Source organism: Malania oleifera, chromosome 10 (genome assembly GCF_029873635.1).
Source record: "Malania oleifera isolate guangnan ecotype guangnan chromosome 10, ASM2987363v1, whole genome shotgun sequence".
In the NCBI taxonomy this organism is placed as follows: Eukaryota; Viridiplantae; Streptophyta; class Magnoliopsida; order Santalales; family Ximeniaceae; genus Malania; species Malania oleifera.
The window spans coordinates 33529650-33546856 of record NC_080426.1 but is presented as its reverse complement, the minus strand read 5'-3'; the positions used below and the strand labels follow the sequence as shown (position 1 = coordinate 33546856).

The 17207-nt window shown below is 38.2% G+C and overlaps 1 protein-coding gene across 1 annotated transcript; it reads right to left on the bottom strand.

Moving 5' to 3' along the window:
* Nucleotides 1-15359: 15359 nt before the first annotated feature.
* On the bottom strand, nucleotides 15360-16712 carry LOC131166243 (phospholipase A(1) DAD1, chloroplastic). Its single transcript, XM_058124594.1, has one exon. The coding sequence runs from the start codon at nucleotides 16710-16712 to the stop codon at nucleotides 15360-15362; it is 1353 nt and encodes a 450-aa protein (XP_057980577.1).
* Between the last annotated feature and the right edge of the window lie 495 nt (nucleotides 16713-17207).

Sequence of the window (17207 nt, the reverse complement as noted above, 5' to 3'; positions counted from 1 at the left end):
CAACGGAGCTATCTTCAAAAATACACAATCACCCACATTGAACTCCAAATTCCTGCAGCGATTGTCAGCATAACTCTTATGTTGGCTCTGAGTTGCACTGATTTTATCCCTAATAAGTCGACCTTTATCACACGTTTGTTGCACAAGCTCTGGCCCCATTATTTGCCGCTCACCCACGTCATCCCAAAATAAAGGAGAACGACATCTCCTACTGTATAAAGCCTCAAATGGTGCCATGCCAATGTTGGTTTGATAACTTTTATTATACGCAAACTCTACTAGTGGCATGAATTGAGCCCAACTACCCCCAAAATCCAATACGCACGCACGGAGCATATCCTCTAATGTCTGTATCTTTCTCTCAGTCTGCCCATCTGAATGAGGATGGAATGTCATGCTAAATGACAATTGAGACCCTAGTGCTTCCTGTAGACTCTTCCAAAAATGTGACGTAAAACGTGGGTTTCGATCTGCCACAATCGATACTGGGACCCCATGAGAACGAACTTTCTCCTGAATGTAGATTTCTGCTAAATGGTTGAGTGAGTAGCTGATCTTGATAGGTATAAAGTGGGCGGTCTTAGTCAAACGATCAACAATCACTCAGATGACATTCTGGCCATGTAATGTCATCAGCAGTCCTGACACGAAGTCCATAGATATATGATCTCACTTCCACTCTAGGATAAATAATAGCTGCAATTGCCTTGCCAGCCTCTGGTGCTCAGCCTTTACCTGCTAGCACGTTAGACACTGCGCTACGTACACGACAATCTCTCTCTTCATACCACTCCACCAGTACGACTCTCGCAGATCCCTGTACATCTTTGTACTGCCATGATGAACTGTATACAAATATCTGTGAGCCTCCTCTAAAATAGTCTTCCTGATCTCAATATCGATAGGAACACATAATCTGGAACAGAACCGCAAAGCTCCGTCATTTGCAATACTGAATTCCTCCGCCTAACCACTCTATATTCTGTCTATCACCTCTTCTAATTCTGGGTCTTCCTTTGGGCGGCTTTATTTCTCTCATGTAGAATAGACTGCACCACTAAACTAGAATTGTGAGCCTGAGAACCACTCTGAACTAATTCAATGTCAAATCTCTCCAGATCCATTATAATCGGATAGTAGATCTCCATAGTCGCCAACGTTAATTCCGTGGACTTCCTGCTCAACGCATCAGCTACCACATTTGCTTTCCCCGGGTGATAACTGATGGTACAATCAAAATCTTTAATTAACTCTAACCACCTTCTCTGCCTCATATTTAGTTCCTTCTGCATGAAGAAATACTTTAAGCTCTTGTGGTCGGAGAAAATCTCACACTGCTCGTTGTATAGGTAATGCCTCCAAATTTTTAATGCGTGTACCACTGCAGCCAATTCAAGATCATATGTAGGGTAGTTATTTTCATATTCTTTCAACTTCTTGGACGCATACACCACTACCCTACCATGCTGCATCAATATACAACCAAGTCCCTTCAAGGACGCATTACTATAAATGACATACCCCTCACCCCCTGATGGGATAACCAATACTGGTGCTATGACTAATCTTTGCTTCAGTTCTTGAAAACTCTGTTCACAGCTTTCGTCCCACTCAAATCTGACATTCTTCCTCATTAGTCATGTCAAAGGTCCTGACAAAGCTGAGAATCCCTCAAGGAAACGGCGATAATAGCTAGCTAGCCCCAAGAAACTCTTGATCTCTTGGACATTTCTTGGTCTGGCCCAATTCACTACTACCTCAATCTTGCTAGGATCCATAGAAATACCGTTTCCAGATACAACATGCCCCAAGAACATGACCTTCTCAAGCCAGAATTCACATTTACTGAACTTGGCGTACAACTTCTTTTCCCGAAGTGTCTGCAAAATCTACCTCAAGTGCGTCTCATGCTCCTCATAGCTCCTCGAATAGACCAGTACATCATCAATAAAAACAACAACAAACTGGTCTAGGTATTGGTGGAAGACTTTATTCATCAAGTCCATAAATATCGTAGGAGCATTTGTTAAACCAAATGGCATAACAAGAAACTTGTAATGCCTATACCTGGTCCTGAAGTCCATCTTCGAGATGTCTTCTGCTTTCACTTTTACTTGATGGTAGTCGGATCTGAGGTCAATCTTCGAATACACCCGTGTACCCTGGAGTTGGTCAAACAAATCATTGATACGGGGTAGAGGATACTTGTTCTTGATTGTAACTTTATTAATCTCCCTATAGCCTATACGCATCCTCATAGTCCCGTCTTTTTTCTTCACAAATAAAATTGAAGCTTCCCACGGAGATACACTAAGTCGTATAAAGCCCTTATCAAGCAGAACTTGCAACTGATTCTTCAATTCTGCCAATTCTGCTAGCACCATCCGGTAAGGTACTTTAAAAATCGGCGTTGTACCGGAAGGTAGATCAATAAGGAGATCTACCTCACGATCGGGTGGCAAGCCTAGTAATTCATCTAGGAAAACATCTGTAAACTCTTTTACTACAGACTTGCTAGCAAGTTTCAATTCATTCTCTAACGTCTCCTTCACAACAACCACAAACCCCTAACAACCACTCAGCAATAGTCTTCTAGCCTGAATAGCTGAAACTAGCTGAGGCAGGGATTGCACTCGTGACCTTATGAACTTGAATTCTGCTTTCCCTAGAGATTTGAATATCACTTCTCATGCTCGGCAATCTATGCTGGTAAAATTAGCTGCTAGCCAATCCATGCCAAATATAACATCAAATCCATGCATATCTAGCACTATCAGATCAGCAGACAAAGTCTTTCCTTGAATATCATCTGGACAATCTCGGAGCACCCTACTACACCTCACTGCTGACCTAGTCGGTGTAGATACCAACAATTCAACATCTAATGATTGTGTTTCAGCCCCACATAATTTAACACACCCTGAAGACACGAACGAGTGTGTAGCTCCTGAATCAAACAATGCAATAACTTTAAAAGAAAGCACAATAACCATACCTATGACCATATCACCTGCCATCTCAGCCTCACCCAGCGTTAGAGTAAACACCCTGGCTTGAGCCGTATTCCTCTACTGGCCCTCACGTGGCACTTGATAACCTCCCGGGTATGGTCTGGGAGCTAGAACTGCATTTGGTGGGGTAGGGAAGTCTCGCACCATGTGCCTCGATCTACCGCAGCGATAGAACACCACACCACCAACTCGACACTCTCCCTAGTGCCTCCTACCATAGGTCTGACAGACTGGAGGACCCTGTCTTACCTGCACCTCGCGTCCTCCTGTCTCCTGCCTCCGCCCTCTACAATAGTTTCCTCTCCTCCACTGACCCAGTCAATGACCCTGCTAGTAGCCAATAGATGCAGATCTCTTCCTCTATCCCTGCTCCTTTGCATCAGGACGCTCACCAATCTCTACCAAGGCTGCCCTGTCGACTAACTCAGCAAAGTCCTGGATCCACAGCACCACCACCTGCTTGAATATACTCCACCTCAAGCCTCTCTAAAACTTCCTCGCCTTCTTCACTTCATTAGGAACAATGTACGGGGCGAAACGAGAGAGCTCGATGAAATTTGCCGCATACTGCTGGACGGATAGCTGTCCCTGCTTCAAATTCATGAACTCTTCTACTTTAGCCTCCCTGACGATAGTTGGAAAATATCTATCAAGGAACAATTCTTTAAACTGATCCCATGTCATGGCTATCGAAGTCACCCTCTGCTGCTCCCGCAGTCTCACCGCAGTCCACCACCTCTTGGCCTCTCCTATCAATCTATAGGTGGCGAAGAGGACCCTCTGTTCCTCAGTACACTACAACACAGCCAAGACCTTCTCAATCTCCTGCATCCAATTATCGGCTGCAGGATCAACTCCACCTGAGAATGTTAGAGGATTCATCTTCGTAAACTTTTCTATAGTGCACCCATGGCCTGAAGATGGACCACTCTGCTCCCTCGAGCTCATAGCGATCTCAGCCATAACCTGCTTAGCCACGCTACGTAATACCACATCAGAGTCGGTCCCAGCTGCACCCGATAGTCCTGCTCCATCACTGCCACTCGCATGGGCACTACTTCCTCCTTGATCCATCTTGGAAAAAACAAACACAACTTAGAAATTCTATCCTTATAATTTACCCACCTATCCTCGCCACTTATCTCAACATTTCTAACTCATTTCTAATCCCTAGTCCTACATTCTAGGAACACAACCTGACAATAGCTTGCTATGGTTTTCCTGAAATCGTCACCCTAGGAAAAAAAAAGAAACTACCACGGAATTTCTTCCTCTAGACTGTAGGACAAAACCTCAAATCATTTTCTAAACTCTGGTATTGTTTCCGCTGCATTCTAAAGTCTATAGAACCTAACAACCTAGGCTCTAATACCAAACTGTGGCGACCTGCTTAATTTTCACATTTTTTTTCCCATATTACAAAATCACAAAACTCAACTCAGCAAATCATAATCCACTTGGACCCATGGGTACCGGGGATACATCAAAACACATAACGGAAGCCTAAGCAGCAGGAAACATACAATCACAATATTATAAATACGAAAACATCCATCATATTACCATAAATACCATAGTCACTATATCCACTGTATTTCAGTATATACATCCCAAAAACAAGATCTAGGGACATTTCCCACAAAATCCAACTGTCCCTACTAAAACTTACCCTTCAAAGAGGGCAGACAACAACACTAGATCAGCGGGGCTTTTCCTGCTCTCCTATCTGGGGCTCCTAAAAAGTTTATAAAATTTTTGGGTGAGACACCTCTCGGTAAGGGAAATAAACTAATACCAGTGTGTGGCAACATGAGTATTTCGTGTTATACATATACCATATAGAACATATTCAGTAACTGTTTTGTCAAATCTAGGAAAACATATATATCATCAAACATGGCAAAACATACTGCATTTTCATAAACATATTTCATCTTATATAATAATAATACAAAAACATTCTTGGTAGGTTAGCTGGCTGTTGTCATGTATTACCCCCACATGACTGGGTTGTGTGGCCCGAAGGCGGGACCTGACAATGGTTGGCCGATCACTGTCAATTCAAAAGTACAGTTTGTAAGTCTGATGGGTCTGCCAGACTTGGTCCGTACACCAGGGGCGCTCACGTACTTCTTAAAAACCACATAGGCCATCCAATCTCACACCACTCCATACAACGGCGTTAACACAAATATCATGATCATGATGACCATGGACACATAGCAACGGTACCGTGCAAATGCTTGCCTAGACCAAGCCAACCAGGTTCTAATATCATATAACATATACTGAAACTGTGACACATGGATATCTCATATCATTAATTATCAGATCAATCATATCATTTTGTATAAATATGTATATCATGAAAATCATCGGCCCGTACACCGGTATTTCACATTTTACCATAGCTCAACCCGTACGCTGGCAAATCATAGCACAGCCTGTACGCTGGCAAATCACATCCATATCTCGGCCCGTACACCGGCAAATCATATCATAGCACAGCCTATACGCTGGCAAATCACATCCATAGCACAGCTCGTACGCTAGCAAACTATATCCATAGCTCAGCCTGTACGCTGGAAAAATATATCCATAGCTCAGCCTGTACGCTGGCAAATCATACACATAGCACAGGCCGTATGCCAGCAAAACATATAAAAATATCGGCCCGTACGCCGATTTTCCATTATAAAAATCCGTATCATTAACACATTCCCAGAAAACAGTATTTCATAACAATTTCTACTCATGCCACACTAACAGGTTTTTCATATATTTAACATATCATCACTTTCAACAGCATTTTCCCAAATATAAATCATATATAAATATATTTATTTTCTTGAAATCGAATACTATAACAATATACATATTTTTCATAAAATACTAGCTTAATTTATCCCCTTACCTGATTCTTGAAAAGTCCCTAAGAAAATTTGTCCTGCACCCGTAGGGTTCCTTACTCAACACCCTGAAAACAACATTCCCAAAACTAAAGTTCATTATTTCTACGCGTATATCACTTCCTACAGCTATCAATTAACCAAATACTAAGTAGAAAGCCTTAACCTGGATTTGGGATGGTTTCCAACTCAGCCCCACCGACGATCCGCTCCGGCAGACTTGCAGAGAACTTTCCCAGAAGCGTCATGATAGCTTCAGATTGTCGAACCGGCAGAAATCCAACCCAAAATCTTACTGAGAAGGAGGAGAAACCGTGTGAGGAGAGAGAGAGAGAGAGATTCGGTGCAGGAAAATGAAGTGAAAATCATGTTTAACCCTATTTATATTGCGGGATTCATCAACGAGCCACGTCACCTCGTTGATGAGTCCTGTAGAAAGCTCCTTGATGAACTTTAACCCTCGTCGACGAATTTCAGGCTTCCAAAAATCCTCTCTCGGTATCTTCTCGTCGACGAATCCTATCCTCGTCGACGAGCTCTTGTTATACCATCGTCAATGAGTCCCTTGTATTCATCGATGAGGAGCTGAAAAATTTCTCAGGATTATAAGTCGACTGCCTCCTTCTATTTTTGGTTTCCATTTCCCTTTCTTTTATTATTTAAATACTATTATTCTTTGGGTCGTTACAACATTGAGCTTATCAAATCTTATCTTTTGGTAGTGCATTGATTATACTGTGCTTATTGTAGTACATACCTGCTTAGTGTAATAAGCATTTCCTTGTACACAAAATTTTTATATTCGTTGTATTCCAGGCACGGGCTTGAAGAGGGAGACTCGCCCTATTAAATAGTCTCAGATTGGCTGAGACCCGGTTAGGAAAGTTAGGTGCACAATCCTGGTAAGGTGTAGGTTGAGGTCAGCCCCATGAATTGACTTGGTTGTAAATGGTTCCGCTCCACCCGTTAAGTGAGCTTATAGTGTAATCCTTGTGCGGGTGTGCCAAGATGGGGACGTAGGCAGTATTGGCCGAACCCCGATATCATATCTGGTGTTGATTTTATTTTCCGCAATTTACATTCTTCACCTTTATGTTTATGTTTATTATTTGAATATTTGTTTGGGATTGTGAATACGTAGAAAGATCCTAAGTTTGTGAAATACTGCTTGCTGGATTAGCTAAACCTAGGAAGAATTTTTAAATACCAATTCACCCCCCCCCCCTCTTGGGATTACACCAATTCTTACAATATATATATATATAAATCATAATGAATACACATACCAGAGTACTACCATCCATATATTCAAGTCTATCATAAAAACTCTAGGGGAATCAAACCTCCCTAACTCAAAATACTCACTCTGACTACTCAGGTACCAGCTCCCCTCTATCTTAGAGCTCTATCACCAGGTCTATCTCGGTTTCCTAAAATATTTAAATGATTGGGTGAGACACATCTCAGTAAGATGGAATAAATTATCTACAATGTGTGGTAGTATTAATTTCATTATTTCATAACATATATTCATATCAATGATAGTATCTTCTGAGAAAATATACCATTTCCATATTTACAATCATATAGATATACAACACAAGCTTTCTTAAGCTTTTACTTTCATTTTCAAAACCATTCACACGCAACCCATAATTACTAGCAAGCTTCCCGAGAATAAGGGAGCTTACCCGCCTATACATGTAGCTTCCCTCTGCCGTAATATCGTTTGTATCCTAGACCGATTAACTCAGGTTCAGCTACAGCTAGTACTTATCAGAGCACTCACCTTACTTAGTAAGCCCTCAGGCGGAGTGTCATACTTCGCTTTAATTAATTATATAATAATTCACACCATTCCATTTCCCATTTCCATTTCTATTTCCATTTCCATTTTTATTTCCATTTCATATCTAGCTCACGAGTATCCTCGATAACCGATACATTTTTTTCTGTAACTCATGGCTACCCTGAGGATATCTCTCCACGTCATGCTTCCCCCCATGAATAGGGTTATACGGCCCGAAGGTTGGATCTAACTGCGGTTGGCCGACCCGGTTAGATCAAAATATCATCTTATATATCTCATATCTATAGTATGACTGGCCGACCTATAGCCCTGATCTAAACTCAGGGGGTACAACAACTCTACTAAACAGTTCAGTCGACTGTCATGCCACACGCTCCACGAGTACATGTGGTTGCACTGTCTCCAATAGCAACGGTATTGTGTTCAATATCTTAACTCATCATTAGGGTTCCCATATCCATCCATCAGGGTTATCACTACCACATACACGAAATCATTATACGGTATTGGCATTTCATCATTCACATTTCTGTATTCATATTTTAGAATTTCACATTACAATTCTCACAATTCAATATTCATATTTTAGAATTTTACATTGCAATATTTCCCATTCTCGTTTTCTCATATTCATATTTACATACCTGTATTCATATATCATTATTCTCGTTGCAGCATTATCATTGCAATGTTCACATTCTCAGTAATCACAACTCAATTCATCATTTCAATGGTATTTCATCAATTCAATACTCATTTCATCTCATAAATACATATACATATCTCATTTCACATAATTCACATTTCTCAATAAAACATTTCCATATCCCATGTTTCATCATTTCTCAAAAGGTATACTTTTCGGTACATAATCACTTTTCATCATTTCCCCATTTCAAATTTCATATCTCAATTCACATTTCATAATCTCATATTCTCAGAGTAAACCATTTAACTCAAATTTAAACATATCTCAATATAAATCATATTCCACAAAAATTTCATCTGATATTTATATTATAATAAATTTCAGGTAAAAAATCATAATACCATTTTCACATAATAACTCAATTAGTATTTCTCAAATCAACTGTGATAATTTAATCCCCTTACCTGACTTACTGAGAGGTCCGCTAACACCCTAAATCTGACGCTCCTCGACGTTCACAACTCAAAAGCCTAAAAATCACATTTTTTACTAAATCAATCAACTCATTTCCCACAACAATTTTTGTATAATACTTCCCAGATTTCAAATACTTCAAACAACCCATTAAATCCTAAAATCTCTTACTTACCCTGATTTTGGGATGATACCTTGGAACTCCAAATTGAAAATCTACTCCGCTTATATTGCAGAGAATCTTCCTAAGAACCTTGTGGCGGTTCTCGATTGTCAATCTGAGCTTTAACGAAGCCGAAAACGAAGAGAGAAGGAGAGGGAACCGTGGGTCTAGAGAGAGAAAATGTGAGAGAGAGAGAAAGAGAGAGAGGGAGAGAGAGAGAGAGAGAGAGAGAGAGAGAGAATGTTCGCTGAAATTTCGCCGACAAACCTGAAATTTCCTGAAATTCCCATAACTCTTAGTAATCTCTCATTGATGAGACACGTGTACCTCGTCGCCAAAATTTATGGGACATTCGTCGACGAAGACACTGGGTTCGTCAACGAAGCCCTGTTTTCTCCCTTTTATATGGTATCGTTGTATGGTGCAATTGTATATCTGAGGGATATGTTTGGTGATATCAAGGTAGAGGGGGACGGCGATACATAACGCTCTGATCCTCAGGACTTAGCCCGAGGGCTTGCTGGTGGGGGACAGCGATACGTAACGCCTCATGGCGAGTGTCTAGGTATGTACCAGATGTGGTCACCAAAAGATAGAATTGCTTATACGTAAACATAATCGAGGGAATGAGTAGAAAGAAATATTGGTTTATGGGACTGTTTAATTGTTTTATATGTAAACATGATTGTTACAATATTAAATATTATTTATATATATGATATACTAAAACTTATTGGCCACACATTGATAATAATTTATTACTTCTTACTAAGAGGTGTCTCACCCCATGATTATCCAATATTTTTCTAATGTCATATGGAGTATAATAGTGATTAGAGTAGCGAAGTGAAGCATGGGTGGGACTAGATAGAGAGGTTTAGATTAAATGTTAATTTTGTTATTTTGGTTTATCTTGGAATTCCTAAGGATGTATTAAATTGATGTTGGAGATATTGTTGATATTTTATTTATTTTTTAATGAGTTTAGATCTATTATTGTTTTATATATCAGGATAATTTAGTACTTTGGTAATTTATTATGGAGATCTTCCGTTGTGTATTTATTGGTATCATAGATTTATTTAAAATAACACTTTGTACCCCAGTTGCAAGTTTGGGGCGTTACATGTGGTATCAGATCTTAGGTTACAGATTTTGTAGACTCCATGAATGGTTATTACCAGAGTATAGGTTTGAGTTATGAAGAGAATAGGATTGTTCACGAGTTCAGCTTAAGTTTGTTGGATTCATGATTGATGTTGTTGTTCGAAGTCATAATTAACAAATTTCGAGGACGAAATTTTTATAAGGAGGGGAGAATGTAGAAACCCGAACCGAGAAAAATAAATAAATAAAAGGGAAATAAAAGCAAAGAAAAGAAAAGAGATGGTTTAGTACAATACCAAACTGTCAACGATTTCAGGAGCCCACAGAAAAACTGTCGACGGTTTCAGGAGCCCATAGAAAAATTGTTGATGGTTTTAGTCGGGTAGAGGTTTGGTATAAGACCAAACCTATAAATAGGATTTAAGTCATTTTTATTTCATTCTTTCCTCTCCTCCCTTTTTCTCTGCTAGGGTTTTGACCCTTTTGTTGATTTCTCTCTCTTTCATCTCTCTCTCTCTCTCTCTCTCTCTCTCTCTCTCTCTCTCTCTCTCTCTCTCCTAAGGTCTCCCAGGACTCTAGCTAGGTTTCTGATTGGTTCTCCATTCTCGGCTTGTCGGATTTCTCTCCTCGGCAAGTTAAGGAAGCTAGGGTTTTGTTCTTCAAAATTGCAAGCGCCTTTTTCGAAAAGTGATAGGCAGATCTTCAGGATCGGGTAAGGGGAATAAATTATGTCAACTATTTTTAAACATTAACCGATTAGATTAAACATTATAAGTATGTGGAAATTATGTGGGTTTTAACATGAGTATATTATGATATATGATTATATGAATGTTATCAAAGTATGATTTATCATTTAAATGTGTGGCATGAGAATATTTCAGTTTATTGTATATATTGAACCTATTGAGATCATGTGGATTGTTGAAAGTAAAGTAGAAAGATTGTCAGATATATGGTATCGTTGTATGGTGCAATTGTATATCTGAGATATATGTTTGGTGATATCAAGGTAGAGGGGGACGGCGATACGTAACGCTCCGATCCTCGGGACTTAGCCTGAGAGCTTGTTGGTAGGGGACGACAATACGTAACACCTCATAGCGAGTGCCTAGGTATGTACTAGATGTGGTCACCGAAAGATATAATTGCTTATACGTAAACATGATCTAGAGAATGAGGAAAAAGAAATATTGTTTTATGGAACTGTTTAATTTTTTAATATGTAAACATGAATGTTACAGTATTAAATGTTATTTATATATATATGATACACTAAAACTCATTAGTCACACATTGATAATAATTTATTCCTTCTTACTAAAAAGTGTCTCACCCCATGATTATCCAATATTTTTTATATGTCATATGAAGCATTACAATGATCAGAGCAGCACAGTGAAGCGTGGATGAGACTAGATAGAGAGGTTTAGATTAAATGTTAATTTTGTTATTCTGGTTTATTTTGGAATTCCTAAGGATGTAATAAATTGATATTGGAGATATTGTTAATATTTTATTTATGTTTTTTACGAGTTCAGATCTATTATTGTTTTATATATCGGGATAATTTAGTACTTTGGTAATTTGTTATGGAGATTTTTCTGTTGTATATTTATTGGTATCATAGATATATTTAAAATAACACTCTGGACCTCATTTGTGTGTTCAGGGCGTTACAAAATCTCTTAACAATAATACTCTTATTCTAGTATGAACATAAGTCATTATCTTATGCAATTTTTGTGCAATCTTTGCACACTCTTCAAGCTTCAAAAATGTAATATGAAGGCCCAATAATTAGTCACATGGTGCATAGGAAGTCCAATCAAAGTGCATTGGATAAGGCTTTGCCCAACTATAGAGCTAAAAGTGACATTTCTACCACGCATCTATCTATCAGATCACAGACTTTTGGCCAGCTATTGATTGATTCATCGGTACTCATTTTCAAATTTCAAAGAGTTATTTGGTAGTAAAGTATTTAAATTTTAACTTTAAATTTAGGTAAATTTTGATTAATTTTAATATAATTTATATTATATTTCATTTAAATTCAAGATCTTTTCAAATATGATGTAAAAGAAAAAAAAAAAAACTAAAAAAACTAAAACTAAAACTTGAGCTTTAAATAAAAATAGTTTTAAAAATATTTAATTGTTTAACATATATATTATATGTATGGTCTTAAAAAAGTGCATAGTATTAAAGAGAATATAAATTAATTGTAACTTTCATGTATGCGTCGGCTCAAATATTTTGAAATTTTTTGACATGCAAGAAAAATAATATTTTTTAAGAGTTGTTTGGTATGACGGTTGAAAATTATGATTACAAATAAAAATGAAAAACATAAATTTAAAAATGTGAAAAAGTTAAAAAATTGTTTGTCCAACTTCTTTAAATTAGAATAACAATTAAAAGCCTCAACATATGAACTCATGCTCATTAATTTTTGTCCTTGAATTGAATAAGCTCTTTTTTTAATATATATAGATATATATACATATATATATATAATTGGAATAATGTAAACTAACATAAAATAGAAAATACTATAATAAAAATATAAACTATTTTTATTATTTTAAAAATTATTTTCTTTTTAAAATCGTTCATCATCCTCCAATAAAAATACAATTATACTCATATAATTGTTGAAATGATGAAAATATTTTTTGGAATAATTTTATTAATTTCTTAAACTTTTAAAACTTAAGGAATACTTTTTTTTTTCATTACAAAAATTGTATTTAATGATTTAGTTGACAAAAATGGGTTTCAAATATTAAAATATTGTATTAAAAATTTGGCAAAATAATTGATCAAAAGTAGAACACCTAATCTCTACCTTATTGTGGCACCAACTAAAAATCAACAACAATTACAAAAACTAATAATGCGCAAATAGATTATAATTATTTATTTTGAACTATAATATAATGAAATAAAAATTAAAAATAACATCAAATAATGTTTAAATTTTAGAATTAATATAAACAAAATAAAATAAAAATATATAGATCATATCATGTTATATGTTAGATCACATTGATGTAATGAACATTCTATTAAAAAATTTTAAAACTATATACTATGTAAATAATATAATTAGTGCACAACATATATTTTTGAACAACAAAAATTAAGGTGATCGATTCTAATTTAGTTATCGAAAGAATTGAAGCCTTAAGTATTGCTCCATTGGTACACTACGAATTTCTTTACTAATTAATCACGCAATAGGGTTGGAGCATTGTAGTTTGGGAGACGCTGATAGGTCATTGCTTTTTGGACTGTGCACGTGATCTCCCACTTCTCCGGCCAGTTTCCTTAAGTAGCTGCTTAGCTGGCTTAGGGTCAATTGGTCAAATTACTAAATTGAAGCTGGCCGTACGCGTGGGCGGCTCCGCTCCTTCAATCTCCGCCACCATTCCCCATTTATAGTCTCAAGTGAGAAATTTTTATCTAACAAAATTGTTAGGTTGGTAAAAAAAAAAAACAGAGAATAGTACTTTATGATCGAATGTGTGAAATATACATTAAAGGGCTCTTGAATAATATAACGATAAAATAATCGACAGTATAATCTCATTTTCTCATGTATAGAAAAATATATATAAATTAGTTAAATATATATACATGAAAAAATTATATTAGTTTCAATAAACATACTCGATTTATCTAATAATTTCTCATATAAATATATATTTTTTTTCAAATTTACATAAATTTATGTTTAAATTTATACTCACATACTAGTTAATAAAGGGTAAGATTTATAATTAAGTATTTAATGGTCAATCCTTCAATCAAATGTGTGTGTGTATTGTTGAGTTATAAATCATAATTATTACTTGAAATCTATTATAAATAAATTAAAAGGTATCGTGTGGAGGGCGTAGAGACCTATAGACCCTAAGCGAAACTTCCCTTACTATTTAAATCAAGCTCATGGGGTCTTATTAGATTACCACTTTACCTAAAAGTTTAAACTATAAGTTATAAGCCAACAATATATATATATATATATATATATATATATATATATATATATGTATCAAGTTTTAACACTCCCCTACACGTGTTGCCCGACAGTACGTGGAGAAATAAATACATAATAAATTTTTAAATATCATAGAATAAATGTGAGTAACGAGACTAGAATCCAAGACCTTCTGGTTGTTAGATTACCACTTTACCTAAAAGTTTAGCTATTAGGTTGTGGGTCAATAATGTATATCAAGTTTTAACACTTCCCTTTCACGTGCAGTCCGACAGCACGTGGAAAGATAAACATGATAAATAATAGATATGATCGGGAACACTATTTTTTTTTTTAAATACCACAGAATAAACGTGGACGACAAGATTAGAATCCAAGACCTTCTAGTTACCAGTTCTGATACCATGTTAAATTAACGCTTTACTTAAAAATTTAATTATTAGGTTGTAAGCCAACAATATATATCAAACTTTAATACTAGTAACTAACTTTGATACCTTGTTAGATTATCATTTTACCTAAAAGGTTAAGTTATTAAGTTGAAAGTTAACAATGTATAACAAATTTTAACAGATTCATCTATTTACACAATATACAAATTTTAACAGATACAATTTGTTTGAGTTTAGAACAGAATATAATTATTACTTTTTGCATATATTTTATGATTTTTACATGAGACTAGTAAGAATTTTATGATTTTTACATTGGACTAGGATTAATGTTATTGGAAAATTTTCATTTGATGATATATTGAAACTAAAGTAAAAATTTTGTAAACATAAGTATGAGCTATATCAAACCATGTACGCTTGTGATTTCTCTTTTTGTATTGCTGCGTGTACGATAATCTCATGGTGCGCGTGCGTCTGCATATGTATATTGTTGATATTTTTGAAGTAATGAGGTCATTTTGGTCATTGAATAGTGCACCGACCCATATTGTATTATTATTCGACATGGATGGCATCCGGTTAGGTATCTGACATTTCCAGGGTCGGCGTTCTGATGGCAATTAACGTAATTTGTCCCCCTGCGGAGGAATTAAAATTAAATATAATACCGTAATTGCCCTCCCAACAAAACAACACACACGGCGCACGCTAGCCTCCCAGTTAGATTTCATAAAGAGATTCAAAAAAAAAAAAATCACTTGGGCTTCTACTCTGTACACAAAAATGCACCGCGTCCTCCGGTTCCCCGTTATGTACAGTTCGTTTGGTTACACCGTCATTTACTCAGGACGCGCTCTGCAGTAGCTCTGTACGGACACTGGGAGCTTACGAAGCCGTTTACCAAGTGAAGATACGTGCTCAGATCGTGACACGTGGCAACGTTTATACTGCTGAGGTAAGGAGAGTCCCTACTACTGAGTCGGAGCTCCCTCCCCACCTCAGCATACCTCCACTGCGTGTCCTTCACAAGCTTTTGTATCCAGCTCGGCAACCCCAAACGAGCCATGTTGACGTCCCTGTCGGACACCGCCACTTCATCATCTGCATCGATCACGAACCCCGGCACCTTCGTGATCAGATCGTCCGAGTTCACGATGCGCAAAACTTTCGTCCCTTGCTTTTCCAGCTGGCACCGGAAGCTCCGGTTGCCGACGCGCGGCCCGCCGAACGAAATGACGGTGACGAGAGGAGCACGGCGGAAGGCAGTTTTGATGTCATAGGCAGTGAGGGTGGCGAGCGCCGCACCCAGGCTGTGGCCGGTGATCGTCAAGCTGAGTGGCTCGTCACCGTACGATTGGAGCAGTCTTCTGATCTCGTCCCTGACCATGTCACGCAGACTAGGACACGTAGCACTACTCGACGTGTAAAGGCTTAAGAACCCGCTTTCCACCATTGGTCCCGACGGCTCAAATGGACACTGCGTATCAGGAAGTGGAGCAAGGGTGGCGCGTAGATTTTCGAGCCACTCCAAGCACGTGGCCGTGCCACGATACGCGATGACCACGTCACGCCGACCCAACCTGGCAATTTCCTCCTCGTCTTGACACACCGCCACGTAACCGAACCAGCTGGACTGGGCGGCAACCCAACTCGGCGCCTTCTCCATCCAACGCGGCAGATTAATGCCGGACGTCATACGCAGATTCTTCGTCAGCCGGTACCCTGTTTGGGGCAGACCGGAACGGTCCAGCAGCGAGTTTTTGGAGAACCGGCACTTGGCGTAGGAAGGAGAGGAAGGCTCGAACTCGAAGGCCTTGTAGGCCGCGTCGACGAACCGACCGTAACGTAAAATCTCGTGACGTAAGTTATCGTCGAGCGGGTCGAGCAAGCCATCCCAGTTCCGAACACCTTGGTACTCCATCCACCTCTTCCCGAGCCTGATGGGGCGGGCGGCGAATCGAGTCTGGTCGCCGGTGAGTACATTGTCGACCGGGTCGGGTAGGCGCCCCACCCAATCAGTTGAAACCGTGGGTTGGGTCTCCGTCGCGGGTTTCTTGGTGATGAGCCTTGTAGGCTGAGGGACGGCGGTGGTGGTGGCTCCCCTGGCAGCGGACCAGCGCCGGAATTGAACGTGGGTAGTGGATGGGAGTGTGCATGGCGGAATTTTGGGTTTAACGCAGAGAGGCATTCTCTGCGGCAGCTTTATTATTATAATATATATATATTATATAGAAAGTGTGGAAAGCCCCTGTAGGCTCTCACTCGCGGCAGAGAATGTTATGGGAAGTGGGAGCTGCAGGGGTTCAGATGCGTGTTGGCTATTTATAAGTGCAGAAAGTTTAGGCTTGAAGTTTAAACCCCATTAAGAAAATACATAAAAATGAAAGCGTAGACTGAATATAAGCTCAGAAAGTGTACAGAGTGTACAAAATGATTAAAAAAAGTCGCAGGACGAGAGAGAGAGAGAGAGAGAGAGAGAGCGCCAAATGGTTTTAGCAATTAAAAACATTCAAGAAAAAGTAAGGAGAGGAATCGAAGTGTCGATAGTACATAAATATATATATTTTTTTTAAGTTATCATAAACCTATGAGTAGAGAGAGAGAGGGAGTAGATGGATATGGTTGATGGGGACAAGAGTTATAACAGGAAAAACTGCAGAGAGAAAGGCCCACAAAATGGAGA

Bases quoted from the DNA above. Each gene is read 5' to 3' on its own strand.
- LOC131166243 (XM_058124594.1), bottom strand. From the start codon at position 16,712: ATGCCTCTCTGCGTTAAACCCAAAATTCCGCCATGCACACTCCCATCC.